This window comes from Panthera pardus, unplaced genomic scaffold, assembly GCF_024362965.1.
Source record: "Panthera pardus isolate Hobbes unplaced genomic scaffold, ASM2436296v1 HiC_scaffold_13, whole genome shotgun sequence".
NCBI lineage: Eukaryota > Metazoa > Chordata > Mammalia > Carnivora > Felidae > Panthera > Panthera pardus.
Window position 1 is genome coordinate 149,469,901 of NW_026526688.1, and position 19,910 is coordinate 149,489,810.

A 19,910-nucleotide genomic window follows, 5' to 3' on the forward strand; every position below is an offset into this window, starting at 1 on the left:
GTAGAGTACTTCTACAATATGTTTTATAGCCATGCTCACCATTCTTCTCTATTAACAAGAAATATAATGTGGACACCTTCTCAAAATATATTTGATCCATATCTTTGCTGTTTTTGCTACATTGAACTTTGGCTACTTCTCTATGTTTCATGACCATCTTCACTGTATTTCAGAGATAGTCCTTAGTGCTCAGACTTCGCTGTGAATACCCATCTTCATTTGCCTTTAGCAATATCCATACCCCTACTCCTTCCTATACATGTATTAATTGGGTGATTCATTCACTTAAAAATCTCAATTATTTTTCATATAAAAGATAAAATATCAAATGGCTCATCATATCAACAAACAGGTTACTGTCTTGTTCCCAGAAGTCTGGCATCGTTCTCTTCTTACAGCTCATTATTTTCAATATTGCTTATTAATAAATGTAAAAATTAGGTTCTTTCTCTTCATTATCATCCTTAAAATTTTTTTTTAATGTTTATTTAATTTTGAGAGAGAGAGAGAGAGGGAGAAAGAGACAGAGTGCAAGCAGGGGAGGTGCAGAGAGAGAGAGGGAGACACAGAATCTAAAGCAGGCTCCAGGCTCTGAGCTTTCAGCACAGAGCCCAACACGAGGCTCAAACTCTCATGAACCATAAGATTATGACCTGAGCTGAAGTCAGATGTTTAACTGACTGAGCCACCCAGGCGCCCCTTCATTATCATCTTTTAGAGAAAAAGGTAGTCCTGGGCAAATCTTTATAAATATTGATGATTTAAAGTTTAATTTCATTTTGAATACTCATGTCAGTCAACTTGTTAATTTGCCAAATTTATTCTCTAATTTATTCAAAAACTGTATCTTCAGGGTTAAAACCAAAATAACACAACCTTCATGTTACTTACTGATTACTAAATTGTGTGTAAATTAGTAACTAAATTTTACTGTTTTGTTAGTTTTCAACAACTCATAGTGCCATATGCATGCTATATTGTATTAGTTCATTCATTCTCACAATCCTACAATTAGATGCCATTATTATCTCCACTGTATAGATAAAAGTTAACTGGCCCTACATTACAGGCTAAGAGAGCCAGAATCTGAACTTAACTATTAGGATATCCTGCTTTTCTTTCTTTGATAACTTTCAAGAGAAAACAACTTTTTGTTTTTTCATACAAAAACTGAGTAAGAGGGGTACCTGGGTGGCTCAGTTGGTTAAATGTCTGACTTCAGCTCAGGCCATGATCTCACAGTTCATGAGTTTGAGCCCCGCATTGGGCTCTGTGCTGACAGCTCAGAGCCTGGAGCCTGCTTCAATTTCCCTGTGTGTGTGTGTGTGTGTGTGTGTGTGTGTGTGTGTGTGTCTATCTCTGCCCCTCCCCCACTTGCTCTCTGTGTCTCTCTCAAAAAGAAACATTAAAAAAAATTTTTTTAAACTGAGTATGAAATTCATAGTGCTAAAAGTGATTCACTGAGTTGGGTTTTTTCTGTAGTCAATAAATTGAAATATGTGTTCATATCATCAAGATTAAAGGCTAGTATCTTCTTTGTTTTGCTTTCCTACTTTTCCACTTGTGTGGCATATAGGGAATAATATACTTATGGATAAAAATAGGCATTCTGGCAGATATGTATATAAAGTACTTGGAAACCAAGATGTTAAGAATTTATGATCAGGTAAGTGTAGGAATCCTTACTGGGTGGTAGTTTATTTGTAATTATTATAATAACATCTGCCATTTATTATCTATTTACAAAATGTGAATCATTTTGCATACATTGTCTCATTCATTATTTACAGTCCTCATACAAGTTAGCCTATTTTAAAGGGAAAAAAAAGCTACCCAAGATCAGAGTTAGTGACTTTAACTCAAGCTGTACACGCCATCCTATATTCCCAATTCATTAACAGCTGGGGCTGTGAAACATCTTGGGCAATGACAAGAAACTGACCTACTGGGGATAGAGAAATAAGATAGGCAACATTTGAATAATATACTATGAAAGGCTTCACGTTCATTATCACAGTGGTCTGGTTACAAATGGGACAGACAGCCTTAAAGTCAGACAGTTAAGGACTTCCTTTCCCTTATCTCTGGTACCTGTGTTGTTTGCCTGATTCTTAGTTTCCTCATTAGTGAGTCGGTGATAAGGTAACAAGGCCTAAAGCTGTGTCAACAATTACATGAGATAAGTCACATGAAAACTCCTGAGCCAGAGTAGGAATTTGATATGTGCTAGAGACTTTCATTTACTCACTTTATTGCCTCACGTCTCTGGGTAGTATTTATTATCACCACTTTACAAGTGGAAAAACTGAAATTCAGAGAGGTTTCAAAAACATCTCAAGATATATGTCAAAAAATTAAATGCAAGGACTGAGGCCAAAGTCTTCTGATCCTAAAAGGCAGAGGATGCCTGGAGAGGATTTGTCTGGGCAGGTAAAGACTTAAAGGAAATGTTTTAAATATTTTTCTCAGAAAAACTCCCTGTGTTTTCCTTTACTAAACCACTAAACTCCTTTCCTATGTCACTACGCATACTTATGATACCAGCTGTGTCGGTTTTTGTCAAAGCAATTCTCCAACATCAGCTGGGTATCAATTCAATTTTGACATTAACTGGAGTTAGCACAGACCCCACAGGTTAAGGGCTTGGTCCATAAGACTTCCCCTGGCCCCATTTCAGACAGAAATCCCAAGTCCAGGTTGTTGTTACCTGTGTTCTTAACGACTGGCTATAAATTGGAGCTTCCCACAACTCCCTCCTTTATTTTAATATGCTAGGGTGGCTCACAGAATTCAAGAAAACAGTTTACCTAGTAGATTATCAACTTATTCCAAATTATATTAAAGGATATGAATGAACAGCCAAATGAAGAGATATATATGATGAGGTTCAGAAGGGTCCCCAGTACAGGAGATTTTGTCCTTGTAGAGTTGGTGGTATACCACCCTCCCAGGACAGAGATGCCCAGCACCAACTCAGAAGCTCTCCGAACCCCATACTATTGGGATTTTCATGGAGGCTTCATCGCATAGACATGATAAATTCTGAATGCAATCTTCAGCTTCTCTCCCATTCCCAGAGGTTTATATGGAGGGGTTGGTTGGGGGGGAGAAGGGGAATGAAGCTGAAATTCCAAGCTTGTAACTATAGCTTGGTCTTTCTGGTGACTAGTCCCTATCCTGAAGCTATGTAGGAGCCCACCCAGAGTTACCCCATTGGAACAAAAGACATTGCTATCACCCAGGAAATTCCAAGGGATCTAAGAGCTCTGTGTCAGGAACCAAGGTTAAAGACCAAACAGAACAAATGATGTTCCTGGTGCTCTTATCACTTAGGAAATTATAAGGGATTTAGGAACTCTGTGCCAAGAACTGGGACCAGAGATCAATATATACTTTTTCTATTATATCAAAATTTTTAATGCTCATTTTTGTTACCTTAATGGAAATTTATTATTTGTGTAATTTTAAATATTTATAGAAAAGAAGTTTATAATACTGCGTTATTTTCAATCACATGGCACAGATTGAGACAAAAACACTATGGGTTGTACCATGAACTACATAAGGGTAGAATCCATGTTTTATTCATCCATGCCTTTCTAAGCCTTGAATGATGCCTTAAAACAAAATAGAGGCTCAATAAAATATTGTGAAAAAAGAAAGATGGGTGGATAGGTGGACAGATGGACGGATAGTTGAATAGACAGACAAACAAAAGGACAAAGGAGGAATAACACTGTAATAGCTAATCAATTCTTAGAAGTAGTTTGTTAGGGCATATTTATGGTATACAAGGCTCTGACCAAGGCATTTGAATACAACTTATTTTTCACACATGCATAGCATCCCAGTGTGGACCTTCACCTCTTATCTGATACACATTTTACAAACTTTAATACGTGGGACTGCATCTTATGCCAAAACATGTCAGGACTATACCAAACACACACATATAACACACACAAACACACGTGCACATACACCGCATAATGTTTGGTGCTATCTTTTCTATAAAGTATAACATTCCATAATAAGTTTCTGTTTTGTTACTCAATCCCTTATTCCCACATCAATATTGTACTTATAAAACAGCATCTGCATTTTATTGTCACTCTTGGCCAGCCACAGGGGAACATATTTTTTGTGGATTAATACTGCATTAAAAATATTTGGGGTATTTACTAATACCCCTCCTATATAAGGTCTTTCCTGTAGGGCCACTCCAAGATGATCCTAAAATCTAAAATACTACTGGTCTCAATTACCTACCATGAAATTCTCATAGTAAAATGCCCATTGTCTCAGCATGGCTGATTTCTATCAAGTGTGTAATAATAATAACAACAAAAATAGTGATACTAATTCACATTTATATAGTATTTACTATGGGCTGGTCACTTTACATGAATTAATGTACTTAGTGCTTATATAAATCCAATGAGGTAGGTATTAATTTCATTTCCATTTTCCAAATGGGAAGACTAAAACACAAAAGGGCCAAATACCTTGCTTCATATTGCAGAGCCACCAAATGACAGAGCTAGGACTTGAGCTCAGGTAGTCTGGCTCCAGAGACTGGTGCTTATCATTTAATGCTATACCACTCTCAATTAGAAGTTAGTTCAATGATGGTGCATTAATTTAAAATAACATGTGACTGTGCTCTGCCCCTAATCCAAAGTCTAAGTTCAAAACTATTTAAGAAAGGCTTTGCAGCTATAAGCTAGCACCATGAACCTTCATTTTGCTGTTATCTGAAGATGGAAGAGAGTTAAATGCCTAACCTCTCAGAATACAGCCAAGAAATCCCTCTTACTAAATCAAGACAGAACGATCTAGAAGGGACAAGAATCTGAAATTGATTTCACTCATTAGGGTTGGGTAGTTGCTAAAGACAGAGCTACAAGGCTTTAGAGTAAATCCAGCTTAGCAAGCCAGACATGACTAAGCAGTGAGTAACTGTGCAGGGAAGTGGCAGGAGGTGGGAGTTTCCCTCCATGGGGATGAAGTATCCTCGGGGAATCTAGGAAAGGTGTTCTCAATCCCCTTTAGCTTATGCTTTCCTCTTACAGCCTTAAAATTCTCATTCATGCTCCTTTTTTGCCCGTGTGCCCAATTTCCATCCCTGGGACCAGAGTAAAGACATTTCCTTAGATAGGTGAAGAAATAGTCTTCTCTTTTCTGGGTCCTAATTTTCCTTCCCTGAGACCTCTGAATTCAGCTCAGCTTGAATAATTTCAACATTTTCCACAAAAACTTTTCTTTGCTCTGGACTCACAATGGTATTTTATTCAATTCTGCCCCTTGCCCCATTGTCCCTCCCATATCTGAGAGTTAAACACTGAAGGAATATAAAAGGTTTTCTTCGTTTCTTCTTTTTTAACCTCCTGACAAGCATTCCATGGAGCATCACAGTGGCATAAATATATCTAGAGCTATGTTTTCAAAGCTGTGTTCTGTAGAACATCAGAATCCCACAGGATAGGAGTAGATACGGTGTTTTTTAAAAAAACGTGTATTTGAGGGGCACCTGGGTGACTCAGTCAGTTGAGTGGCCGACTTCGACTCAGGTCATGATATCCTGGTTTGTGAGTTTGAGCTCCACATCAGGCTCACTGCTCTCAGCCTGTCAGCTCATAGCCTGCTTAGGATCCTCTGTCCTCCTCTCTCTGTCCCTCCCCTACTTGCACTCTCCCAAAAATAAATATTGAAAAGGAAAGAAAGAAAGAAAGAAAGAAAGAAAGAAAGAAAGAAAGAAAGAAAGAAAGAAAGAAAGAAAATGTAATTTAAAAAACGTTTATTTCAGTCCAATTCAATAAATAGTATTCAAGATTCTGCTAAGAATCAGATAATGTATGAGGCACTGGGGTTGTATCAGTGAAAAGAATATATACAAAACCAAGACAGAAATATTGTTCACATTTACTTCCACTTAAAACCAGATTCTGAGACTTCTAGAAGTGAGGATCCTCTCTAATTTTATTTAACCCATTTTTTTCCAAACCTGTTTGAATATGGAAAACATTTCCCCCACCACCTGGGAACATTTTTGGAGAAATGTCTCAATGCTGTATATGATGTTTTCACTATCTTCAAGATCTTCCACACTTTGGGGTAAGAGGATATTTATACACATTTCAAGAAATAAAATATATAGAGAACTTGTAGCAGTATGAAAAAAAAGTGTCAAATTAGATAAAAGCCTTCAAAGTTTACAGACAACCCCCAATATGGTTATCATTCTATCAGCCCTACCTCCCCTCTGCCCACTCCAGGTGACCTCTGCCACTGTTATAGGAGATTCTATGGGGAGGGAGAGAAGCGAATCCTAACTTTTTCAGAGTTCATCAAAGTGTAAAGCCAATAGAAAGGAAAATGTGAAAGCAAAATTAATTTCAGACTTAACCACAATGAGGATGGGTGGCCTCTCTGATCAAACAACCTCTACTTTCACTTCCTAAAACTCTTCACTTGCCTTTCATGCTGCTTGAAATACCACCCATTATTCATCTGAGTTCATAGGAAGCCTGTTCTAAAAAAACGTAAAAATCACTCTCAGAAAGAAGTTTGATATCACAGAGAAAAATGGGCTTTTGAGTCACAGAAGTCCAAGTTAGGTTCTAGTTCTGCATACTGGCTTCATGAATGGAGCACGTTAGTCACCTGTGAAGCAAAGATACATAATTCTACTGACAAGCATGTTTGGAGGATGAGATGCGACCATATACCAACCAACAACTCCTACAAAGTCAGCATTTACTACATAGTAGCTCTTGTTGTCACTCTTAGTATTAAATGGTCACCCTAAAATAGCCACTGTGGAAGACAGTATGGAGGTTCCTTAAATACAAGCATCCTATGATCCAATAATTCCACTATAGGATATTTACCCAAAACATACAAAAACACTAAATTCAAAGGGATACATGCACCTCTATGTTTACTGCAGCATTATTTACAATAGACAAATTATGTAAGTGGCCCAAGTGTCCTTTGATAGATGAAAAGATAAAGAAGAGGTGGGGGTGCCGGGGTGGCTCTGCCAGTTAAGTGTCCAACTATTGATTTTGGCTCAGGTCATGATCTCACAGTTAGTGAGATTGAGCTCCATGTCAGGTTCCACACTGACAGCCTGGAGCCTGTTTGGGATTCTGTCTCCCTCTCTCTCTGCCCCTCCCTTGCTCTCTCTTTCTCTCTCTCTCTCTTTCTCTTTCTTTCAAAATAAATAAATAAACTTTAAAAATAAAAAAAGAGGTGGTACACACACACACACACACACACACACACACACACACACACACAATGGTATATTATTCCACCATAGAAAAGAATGAAAACTTGCCATTTGCAACAAGTATGGAGCTAGAAAGTATCATGCTAAGCAAAATAAGTCAGAGAAGGACAAATACCATACAATTTCATTCATATGTGGAATTTAAGAAACGAAAGAGGAAAAAAAGAGAGACAGATAAACCAAGAAACAGACTTTTAACTATAGAGAACAAACTGCTGGTTACCAGAGAGGAGGTGGGTGGGGGATGGGTGAACAGGTGAAGGGGATTGAGCACATTTACCATGATAAGCACTTAGTAATGTGGAAGTGCTGAATTACTACATACTATGGCTGAAACTAATATACCACTATATGTTAATTATACTGGAACTATAATAAAACACTTAATTAAAAAATTAAATTAAATTAATTAAACAAAAGAGTCCGTCCCAGAGTACCCAAACAGATATTCACATGTCAGAGTATATTAGGTTACCGCAAAATGTTGCTCTTCTGTAGCAAACATCTGACTTGAGTGACTCAAAGGAAATGATGATTTTCATTGGTAGAAAGAGAATTTGGCACTTTGGCTCTAGAACAACTTTCCTCCAGGGATGGGCACCATGCTAGGGAAAGAAGAGCAAAGTTTTTTGCACCAAATGCCTTCTGGGAATTTGATGCACTTAACACCTTTGTTCAGTTACATTAGAAGTTCAGTAAACTTGTAGGTGGCCTGGGAAGCTAACCAATAATTTATTTTTAAATAAGATTGCATGTTTTAAACTTTAAGAAACTATCTTTATGAAGATTTATGGGTGGGAACATAATCTGTCTGCAAATTGGCATTTGAATACGATTCACATGCATTTACATTTGTATAATGATAACATGCATCTACAAGAAAACAGAAGACTGATCCTGAAAATAGAAAAATTTAGAGTTTATAGATAAAACGATAATGGGCATGTGGTTGACTGTAGAGCAAGCCTAAGTTGCTGCCTTCAGGGAAGGCCTTTCTAGAAAAAGGAAAATCCATGTGGATAAAGAGGTCTATTATGTCTTTTGCTGACTCAAACCTCTTTGAACTCACACATATAAAAGTCCTCAGCTTAGAGTCTGGTTACTGAAGAATACCCCAACTCAGATCATTAACAGTTCAGACTGCCCTATATATTCCTCAAGATGTGTATTTTTCAGTCTGAAAAACTGCAGAAAGCAAAGTCACAAAATCATTCACATTATCACCATGTTTTCATTGACATCTTTGGAAAAATGATGTCATGCATATGCCCTTTTAAACACTGAATACTCAAACTTAATGAAAGTAAATGAATATGATAAATTGGATTTAATACAGATTATAAATTGTGTTACTCTGAATTAAGTATCATCTGTACTTGCCCTTTCCTTTAAGGAATGCAGAATGCCAAATAGGTCTTAAACAAGGATTACTTTTAGCTGTCTTCCCATTTCAAGTTCCAAGAGTTTATTTTGTATTCCCCCAAATTTTTAGTTGAATAAAATATACCTTAGTCTTCTTCTAATTGTACATTCAACATAGAAATTTCCTTTTAATGAAATAGTTTTCTACAACCTCCACAAAAATTAGAAATTTTAAATATCACATGCTTTCTCTGAAGGCTATAGAGATTTCTGTCCATTTTCATGAAAGTTATATTTCCAGCTATGATAAAAAAAATTTTAAATGACCTCTAAGATTCCCATCCCTCAGTGTACACACTCCTGGACACTCAAACACTAATTTAGGTGCTGCTGTGAGGGAATTTTGCAGATATAATTAAGGTCTCAAATCAGTTGGCTTTAAGATATGGAAGTTGTCCTTGGTGGACCTACTCTAATCAGGTGACACCTTTGAAAAGGACTAGGCTCTACCTGGAGAGATATTCAGGATGTAAGAGATTTGTTGGGAGGGTGATTCTCCATTGCTGGCTGTAGAGATGGAATGGGCCACATGCAAAGAATGTGGTGGAATCTATGAGCTGAGAGAGAGAGGCTTGTGACAGCCAGCAAGAGAACAGGGACCCCAGTTCAACTTCAAAGAACTGAGCTATGCCTAGAACCTAAGTGAGCTTAGAAAATGATCACAAATGTCAGATGAGATAGCTGCCTCAATCAACACCTTGATTTCAACCTTGTGAGATCCTGAGCAGAAAACTCAGCCATGACATGTACAGAACCGTGAGCTAATAAGTTGGTATTGCTTTAAGCTGCTAACTTTGTGGTAATTTGTTGCACAGCAATAGAAAATTAATACATCAGTGTTTGTTTTCTGATGCAAGTAAAGCAGGAAAAAAAATGCATGGGCACAATGGTGCAGTGCATCTCTACTTACAATCAGGCTAGATTCCCAAGGCTTTACTGAGCCTATTTTTCTCCAAATCTGAAGTGATATTATGCAAATAACTAGCAGGACCTCTCCAGAATGGAAAGTCAATGATGCATATTGGCTTTCATGCATCTCTTCATATTATCATATTATTCATAAAAGTTGATACTGAGTTGACAGTTTATTCATACAGGATTAAATAGCTGCAGATTTAGACTATGGCTCCTGCAGCTTTTGTAATGTGGCATTGTACACCTGTTATTCCCCAGAGGTTCTCACAAAAGGAGAACCTAACACACCTATTTGTTGGTCGTCATTCCCACTGCCCAGATGTTCACAGTATGGGATTTGTAGATATGACTGCCACGGCACTTGAAGCAGTGGGCTATTGGTTGTTGAACAACTCCTCTGCTAAGTCCTACCATTCAGTCTATAACAGTGATCTTCCTGTCATCTACTTTCTCCATTTGCCCTATTCAGAGAAACTCTGATGAGAAGACAGATTTGAAAGCCCTTAAGTCTCCTTAAGTTCTAGCCTTCCTTCTTTGGTTCTCTTATTGATTTTGAATGTCTTGGAAACATACTAAGATTCTCTGAGAAAATGAATGGTCAAATAAATGAAGAAGGAATGAATGAGTGAATAGATGAATATATAAATAATCAATTTAAGAGAATGCACTCAATGGAGTGGAAGTGTGGCACTGCGGGAAAAACAATGGTGCCCTAGGAGTTAGAAGGCGTGAGTCTGAGATGACCACTAGTTCTGTTACATCAGAGGTCGTTTAATCATCTCTGGGCGTCAGTTTTCTCACCTGGAAAATGTGTTACATTTTACCAAATAGTTTCCAAGTTATCCTTAACTTCTGAATTTAGGTTTTATTTAAAAAAAAATTTTAATATTTATTTGTTATTGAGAGACAGAGAGAAACAGAGCGTGAACAGGGGAGGGACAGAGAGAGAGGTAGACACAGAATCCAAAGGAGGCTCCGGGCTCTGAGCTGTCAGCACAGAGCCCGACACGGGGCTTGAACTCTCAAACCACGAGATCGTGACCTGAGCTGAAGTTGGTCGCCTAACCCACTGAGCCACTCAGGCACCCCTGAATTTAGGTTTTAAATCATTTAAGAGGCTAAATAATGTTACACTCCACGGAGCTTCTGTTTGTTGTTATATTCTGGCACCTTAATTCTTGTCCATTGGAAGACACACTGCCTCTCCACAGCCAGCTGTCTAGATTCTTTTTAATCAGCCAATGCATACATTGTCAATATTTTCTATACCCAACAGAATTCAAGCCTCTCAAGCTCCACTAGGTTTATTGGGTAAATGTATTGCTTATGCCAAAGCTATTATCTTCTTAATTATTTAGGTCCATATGACTTGTATCTTTTATGCTTTCATTTACATATAAAATATGTCTATATTCAAAAGAAAAATTTCTTGTAAATCAACCAATATTTATTAAAATTACACTCAGTGCAGGGGTGCCTGGGTGACTCTGTCAGTTAAGCATCTGACTTTTAACTTCAGTTCAGGCCATGACTCATTGTTTGTGAAATGGAGCTTCACATCAGGCTCTATGCTGATAGTGTGGAGCCTGCTTGGGATTTGCTTTTTCTCTCTCTCACTCACACTCTCTGTATACCTCAAAATAAATAAATAAACTTAAAAAAATTAATGAAATAAATAATATAAAAAATAAAATTACACTCAGTGCAAAGCATTGGACTAAATCTTGTAAAGGGAAAATACCTTCTGTCCCCAAAGAGGTTGGTTTAGCAACACACACCCACCCAAAGCTAAATTCTAATGAAAGAGGTAAATAAAGTTGATTATAATGGCAAGTTGTAGAGAAGGAGACTACAGAATGAGTTAGAAGACCAGGACCTTTTTAAACCATTTGACTCTAATCAAGTGTCCTCTCTCTCAGCCTCTGTTATTTCATATATAAAGCTGGCATAATATCTTCCTCTTACGGATTTGTAAAATTCCTACTCTTTACCAGGCACCTTATTAAATCTTAATGATAAAAAGATGAACAATACCAGTGTAGCTCATTGAGGAGTTCACAATTAAATTTAGATTAATATACATGCAAACAAATACTTGACACAATGTCGTTAGCACTTGTTGATAAGTGTTGTTGATAAGAGATGTCAGGACTGACAGCACAGAGAGCCAGTGCCTCTAGAAATAGAAACCACAAGTAATATTGTACATTCCCAGATCCTGATCTTCTTAATACGTCCCTTCACCCCAAGATAACCTTGATGCATATCCAAGACAAATGTATTCTTGCTGGAAAAGGTAGACCAAAGAAACTTGCTGTTATCCAAAGGACAACCAGAAAGCTTGTAACTGTTACAATGTAAGAGTAACCTGCTGAGTTTTCCTTTTTACAGGACAGTAGGATTTGGCACCCAGAGCAGAAGTTTGAAACCATGGATGATTGCCCTTCTCATTGTGTTATTACTGACAGTGGTGGCAGTGACCATTGGTATTCTGGCCCACTTGTTAGTCTCTGGTAGGTAAAGATTGTGAATTTCACTCAGCTTGATTTCATTTTTCTGCAAACCTTCATTTGTATATATGTAAATGTAATTTTATCTAAAAGCATTTTTGTGCTTTTACCAGCATTTAGAATTTAATTTTTTTCAGTCATTTTATAAAAATAATTATTGAATGCCTATTGTATATGAGTACTTTTCTGGATGACTCAAGGTACAACATTATGTAAAGCAGACCAGTTTCCTATCTCCTTGGAGCTCACAAGCTAATAATCTTTTAAGACTACACAGACGATCAAAAATGGTAACTGAAAGAGGCGCCTGGGTGGCTCAGTAGGTTGAGCAGCTGACTCCTGATTTCCCAGGGTCATGGGATCAAACCCCACGTTGAGCTCTGTGCTGAGCGTGGAGCCTGCTTAAGATTCTCCCCTCTTGGGGCAGCTGGGTGACTCAGTCGGTTATGTGTCTGACTTTAGCTCAAGTCATGATCTCACAGTTCATGGATTAGAGCCCTGCATCAGGCTCTGTGCTGACAGCTCACAGCCTGCAGCCTGTTTTGGATTCTGTGTCTCCCTCTCTCTCTGACACTCCCCTGTTTATGCTCCGTCTCTCTCTCTCTCTCTCTCTCAAAAACAAATACTTAAAAAAATTTTTAAAAAAGATTCTCCCTCTCTCTCTGCCCCTATCCCCCACTCACACACTTTCTCTCACTCTAAAAAGATTTAAAAACTAAAAAAAGTAGCAACTTAAATCTACTGGTAATCATAATAAACTCTAACCATTCAAGTGAGAAACTATGATAAATTAGTTATTATATTAGCTATTAAAACTGACTCATTTACTAATCATTATGTCCACCAACATTTCGAGGGCCAAAGAAAAACACATGTCCAACAAAATCATGAATTTTGAAATAATTGGTAAACTATAAATATGACAAATATTGTTACTTATTTTTAGAGAAAATTTTATCCTTTCCTAAATGATATTCACATATTTTTTAATTGCCTGATATATTTATAATCACACAAATAATGCATTTCAGAATTCTTTTTAAATATCATCTTTCTCTGCACAGACTGCAAAGCATTAACATTTGTTGACAAATCTCCACAGGGTCACTCACACAGATGTGTTTGATACAACAACTACCTCAGGCTTCTTACTTGAATGGCCTCACCTATTGTCATCTTCCTCAGACTTGGGGCGGTGGGGGGGGGGGGGGGGGCGGGTGAAGACTCTATCATGATCATTAAAGGTTTTAAGAACACACTTCTGGGCTTTTTGTAACAACCCAGCCTGTAGTTTATGCTAATGGCAAAAGATTCTCAGGTCATTTCATTTGACTGCATACGAGCCCCTTTACTAGGAGTATAATGTTTGATAATAATATGGATTGTGCCGATGAGTATCAGGGGGACCAAAAAAAAGCACTACAAAGCCCAGAAATGTATCACCTATAAGATGTACCATTCTGAGATCCCTCTCTCTTTCCTAGGTCCATAGCTGGGAAACCCATTGTGCCCACTGTGTCCTTCCTAGGGCAGGCTCCCTAAGGAGAGATGCTATTCTGTGGCTGCTCCGTTTTTCTATTTTCAACTCTTTGTAGGATCGCCTGGGTGGCTTAGTCAGTTAAGCATCGACTTCAGCTCAGGTCGCGATCTCATGGTTCATGGGTTTGAGCCCTGCCTTGGGCTGTGTGCTAACAGCTCAGAGCCTGGAGCCTGCTTCAGATTCTGTCTCCTTCTCCCTCTACCCCTCCCCTGCTCACGCTCTGTCTCTGTCTCTCAAAAATAAATAAATGTAAAAAAAAAATTAACTCTTCATAAATTTCTTGCCCCCCACCCCCAGAAGGCCAGACTCCTAAGATTACTAGATTTCTTAGGAGCCCCCACTGCTCTGTTTTCTTATCTTTCCCAGCAGCCAAGCAGAGATCTGACTGATTCACCCCACTTACACACTGTTCTTATCTCCCACCTCTGACAGTTTGTTCCCTTTCTTTTCCTGTCTTTCTTACTTTGCCTGGCTCTCCCATTATAAATCAAAATTCACAAGGATGTTCATATACATCTACTTTTAGCAGAGTATAAGGTGGTATACATTTTACCTCAGCAAGACCTAATATAGGAATTAAATGTTTCAGCTTTAGAGCTAGTCTCTCTAGGTTTAAACTCAGGCCAACTCACTAGTTGTATCGCATAGAGCAAGTTACTTAACACCTCTGTGCCACACTTTCTTCACCTGTGAAATGGAGGTGACACCAATCTCAGGGAGCTAGAGTGAGAACCAAATGAATTAATACATGTAAAGTGCCCAGAACAGTGTTTGGCAATATAGTAGACACTCAATAAATTCCAGTTATTATTAACATAAAAATTAATTATCTTCATTATATTTAAGAAACTAAATTAGAAAAAAGTCTCAATAATAATTCAAGACTCTATACTAACGCCATTATATCTGTGCCTTAGATCCTGAAATCTAATCATGTAATTTCCTACTTTTCCTTTTTATCACAGGACAGAAAATGGAGTATTATCATGGAACATTTAAAATTTCAGATCTACAAGTCAATAGAAATTCTAGACAAAACAATACATACAACCTTAAGGACTTAAAGGAGATGAGTGAGAATTTGGTAAGTCAGATGTATTCTTTCTGTTTTAAAACAATGTTGAAGGAAGAGATTTGTGGATCATTTCCCTGAATATTTCTCAAAAGACTATTTTCAGACCACTTGCATTAAATCACCTTGAAAATTCCTAGGCCCCATTCCAGACGCACTGAATCAGTGTCTAATGGGATGGGTTGGCAGGGATGGGGGAACAAGGAAATCTCCATCCTAATAAACAGTGATTCTGATAAACCACCCTTTGTGGCTCAACCACCTTATCTAAAGGTAAGAGAATTGGGGCATCTAGGTGGCTCAGTTGGTTAAGTGTCTAACTGTTGATTTCAGCTCAAGTCATGGTCCCAAGGTCATGGTATCAAGCTGCATGTTGGGCTCTGCACTGAGCCTGGAGCCTACTTAAGATTTTCTCTCTTTCTCCCTTTGCCCCTCTCTCTTCCTTGCTCTCTCTCTCTCTCTAAAAAAAAAAAAATAAATAAATAATAAAAATAAATAAAATAATAAAAATCCATAAATGGAAGTGAACAAATGCAGAGTGCATTTATGATAGTAATACTGTGTTTGAAAGTGGACTTTTAAATTTCAATAAATCATGTATTTCTCAGAGTGAAGGAGCTTCACGTGCAAAGACTGAGATAGGTAATGACAGATTACAATCATGAGCACATGCAAGGCCATTCGCTGGCTGTCATTATTTATTACTCTCATTTTTTCACAAAACGTACTCCCATTCACCTCCCTCAGCAGGCAACCCTTCTTTGTGCCACATGTATTCTTTTGTTTGTAGTCATTCCTGTAAAAATGTATTTTGTTGTTTTGTGTGCACATGCTTTTAATTTATTCTTTGTGTTATAAATCATTCATCTTAGTCATTTTGGGCCACTACATCAAACTACCAGATACTGAGTGGCTTGTAATATCAGATATTGATTTCTCAAAGTTCTGGAGGCTGGAGGTCTGAGATCAGGGAACAGCCAGGTCAGATTCTGATAAGGACCCTCTCTCAGGTTGCAGACTGCAGACTTCTCAGTGTATACCCACATAGTGGAGAACAGACCTAAAAAGCTCTCTGGGTCTCATAAGGGCACCACCAACCCCACTCATGACCTAATCACCTCTCAAAGGCCCCACCTCCTAACACCATTACATTGAGGGTTAGCGTTTCAACATATGAATTTGGGGGCAGGAGACAAATATTCAGTCCATGGCATCACTTTTTGTTTCATGCCTTTTTACTCAGAACTTTTTTTAAAGCTGTCCATGTTGCTAAATGTACACATAATTCACTGCTATTGGCTACTACAAAATGGTTTATAGTGTGTTTTGCCATATTTTACCTCCTACCTATCATCCCAAGAAATGCTGCACCAAATAGCCTCCTACTTGTCCCCTATAGACCTGTGCAAGTTCTTCTGTGAGCAGAATTACTGGGTCACTGGGTGTGTACTCACTTAATTTAACTAATTAGTGTGGATTGCTCTTCAGAATGGCTGACCCAGTGTACACGCTCATCTGCAGTGCATAAGGATTCCTATGTCCCCACATCTTTGCCAACACTTGGTATTATTTGGCTTGCTGACTTCTGCCAGCCTAATAGGCAATAAGTTATGTCTTTTTGTGATTTAATTTACATTTTTCTAATTACTGAGTTTGTGCATTATTAAATATGCTTGTTAGCCTTTCGAGTTTTCATTTTTATAAATTGCTTGTACCTATCCTTTATCGAGTTTTCATTTTTATAAATTGCTTGTACCTATCCTTTACCTGTTTTTCTGTTAGAGTTATTTTGTTTTATTAGTGTTATTTTCTAGAAGTTCCTTATATTTTCTAGATATGAACAGTTTGCTGGTTGAGGAAATTATAATCATCCATTCTATCTTCTATTAATTTGGACCATGTTGTCCTTCATGAAATAGAAATCCATAATTTTGAAATGATGATCTTCATCAATTTTGTCTTATGTTTGTGTTTTTAAAGTTTTTTTAAGAAGGTATTCCCTCTTTAAGTCATAAAAATATTTTACTTTATTTTCTTCTATTAAGTTCAAAATTTTACCTTTTATATTAAGCCTTCAATGTATCTAAAGTCCACCTTTGTGTGTGATGTTAGGTAGGAACCCAGGTTGTATTCTCCAAATAAGTTTTCCCAATTTAACTAAACAATCTTTCCTCCCAATGGCATGGTTGTTCAGCTCTTTACATTTCTTCGCACCTGAATCTTGCAGAAAAGGAAACATGATCTATCTCCTCAAATTGCTTCATATATCTTTGGAGATATGAGAGTAATGAGCATGAAACTGAACAGCATGACATAATTAAGGACTAAATTGTATGCTGAGGACCATAAGGGCAGAAGAACTTCAAAGAAAAGGAAATTCAACTAGGTTTCCCATGGTCAGGAAAGGCTTTGTATTATTTAGCCTTGTTTAAATGAAACAAGTGTCCTTTTTCCTCCACTCACCACCCAGTTACCTTCAGAAGAAGTATGTGAATGGTTCATGCCTCATCCTGCCACTCCTGTTTATTGTTGCTGAATCCCAATGAATGAAACCAGATTCTTCTCTCTGCCCTATATGGGTGCTAATTAGACAGCCAAGAAAGACAGGTTGCAGGTCCTGCTCTTCCTCATAATTTGGGATTTACTGATTTGAATGCAAATGGAGATGCAAAAGTAAAATGAGCTCATGCTCAGATACTGCTAAAAAGACTTCAGTAACCAGACACCAGTAATTCATGACACTCCCAAACAGGTAGGTCACTTTCTTCATTATTATAAGTTCGGGTAGGATCACTGTCTGATGTAGTACTTCATTTGAAGAAACATATTTCAGAAATATCAAGAAATACTTTTAAATTACAGGGTCATTACAGATGTGAAAGTCATAACCTTGTAATTCCATAACAATAGCTAGCATGTACTGAGTGCCAAGCACTACGCTAAAGCACCTTACATGTATTTTAGTTAATCCTCAAAAACAACTTTATGAGGTAACTACAATTACTATCACAATTTTACAGATGAGAAAATCAAGGTACAGAAAAGTTAATTTACTCAAGATCATAGAGCTAGCAAATGTAGCTAGTAAATGATTACATATTCTTGATAAACTTCTGTCATCCATAAGAATAATCTGTGTGACTTTACTTCCCACCTACTATGGCACAAAATTCCAGAAATCAAGTAATTATCCCCGGTACATTAGTCTATTTCAATTACACTGTCAACATAGGCCAGTGACCATCGTCTCATTAAAAATGGGAACAGTTGGGGATTTTCTTAGGGATGTCTCCCCATAAAAAAACACTCCCCCTGTGCCCAAGGAGCACTCAGGGACACCAGAAAAGGGCTTAAAATGATCCTCCAAATATCCTTAATGCTATGTCTCTAGAACTGTAGAAAAAAAGGAGCTTGGAAACAGAAAGAGATGCAGAGATAAACTAGTTAGAAACACTCTAAAGGAATTAGAAAACAAAAGTGAGAGATTGGGCTCTGATCAACACTGAAGCAGGAAGTGCTTCTACTGAGAAAAATTAGTCGAGATAAATTTAAACTTAGCAAAAGTATTAGTCCTAAAGTTTGGATTTGCAGAAGGTAAAAGAAGTAAAAGATGCTCCATGCTTGGTGTAGGATTGTGGCCCTATGCCTGGAGAGAAGATATTGGATTTGGAAGATTTAAGAAAAAACTAAGCAGACATTATCAAGAAACTTCATGTTCAGAGGTTAGAAAAATTGAATGGAGAGTATGGCCAAGTCCTTTCCTGAGAACACAGACCTACATTTATTTTGAAATTAAACATTAGGCATGCTTAAAAGAGGAAGATGTGTAACACCTCTACCTTAATTTGAATCCTGGAAGAAAAAGATAATTGTTGTATATTTCATGTCTAATCTGCAATGTAACACTGCAAAGGAGGCATTATTATCCACACTTTAGGGATAAGGGAACTAAACCTCTGAAGTTAAGGTCCGTAGCCAGTAAATGACAGCAGAGGGGAGATTTGAAGCCATATAGGTAATTTGAGTATGTGCTCTTTCCACTAAATTGTTCAACTTGTCAGGAAGAAACTCAGCTAATATAGGAAGCTCAACTCTGTGTCAATTCTTCTCCCATTTAATATTTAAATTTATAAATCCCATATGCTGGGCTAGGTAATTTAAGCAACACATTGGGTTTACTTGTTATAAAAGTGTGTCCTCCTCCATAGTATCCTCACTTTCCTGTTCAGTTTTTGGTCCAGCTTTATTGAAACACAATTTACAGATAACACTGTGTCAGTTTACAGTGTAAAGCATGTTGATTTGATGTATTGCAAAATGATTATCACTGTAACACTTCCGTCATGTCACATAATTACTATTTTTTTGTGGTGAGAACATTTCAGATCTTATACTGTTAGCAACATTCAAGCAGCATTCAGTATTATTATCTATAATCACCGTGCTGTACATTAGATCCCTAGAACGTATTCATCTTATAATTGGAAGTTTGTACCCTTTGATCAACATCTCCGTGCTTCTCTCACCCCTCCCCCTCAGCCTTGGTAACCACCATTCTATTCTGTTTCTATGAATTCATCTTTTTAGACTCCACATATAAGTGATATCATACAGTATTTGTCTTTGTCTGATTTATTTCACTTAGCATGATGCCCTCAAGGTCCATTCATGTTGTCCTAAATAGCAGGATTTCCTTCTTTCTCATGGTTGAATAATATTCCATATGTATATATACATATATATATGACATATTATTGTATTGTATGATTGTGTGTATATATATATATACATACATATATACATACATATATACATACACACACACACACACACACACACACACACACACACACACAACATCACATCTTCTTTATCCATTTATCAATTGACAGGCACTTAGGTTGTTTACATATCTTAACTACTGTGAATAATGATGCAATGAACATGGGAGTACAAATATCTCTTCTGTATGCTTGCTTTCATTTCCTTTGGATATATACCCAGAAGTATGATTACTGGGGCATATTATAGTTCTACTTTTAATTTTTTGAGAAACCTCTATACTATTTATGATAGTGGTTGTACCAATTTACATTCTTCAAAAGACTGCACATTCTTCAAAAGAGTTGCATCCTCTCCAACACTTGTTATCTCTTG

The 19,910-nt window shown here is 37.4% G+C and overlaps 1 protein-coding gene across 1 annotated transcript in view; it reads left to right on the forward strand.

Annotated features, from left to right (window-relative positions):
* TMPRSS11A (transmembrane serine protease 11A) overlaps positions 1-19,910 on the forward strand; it is a 53,148-nt gene that overhangs the window by 1,825 nt on the left and 31,413 nt on the right. The window contains exons 2-3 of the mRNA XM_019468468.2: positions 12,023-12,144; positions 14,647-14,765. Coding sequence (XP_019324013.2) covers positions 12,023-12,144; positions 14,647-14,765 — 241 coding nt within the window. The remainder of the gene's footprint in view (positions 1-12,022; positions 12,145-14,646; positions 14,766-19,910) is intronic.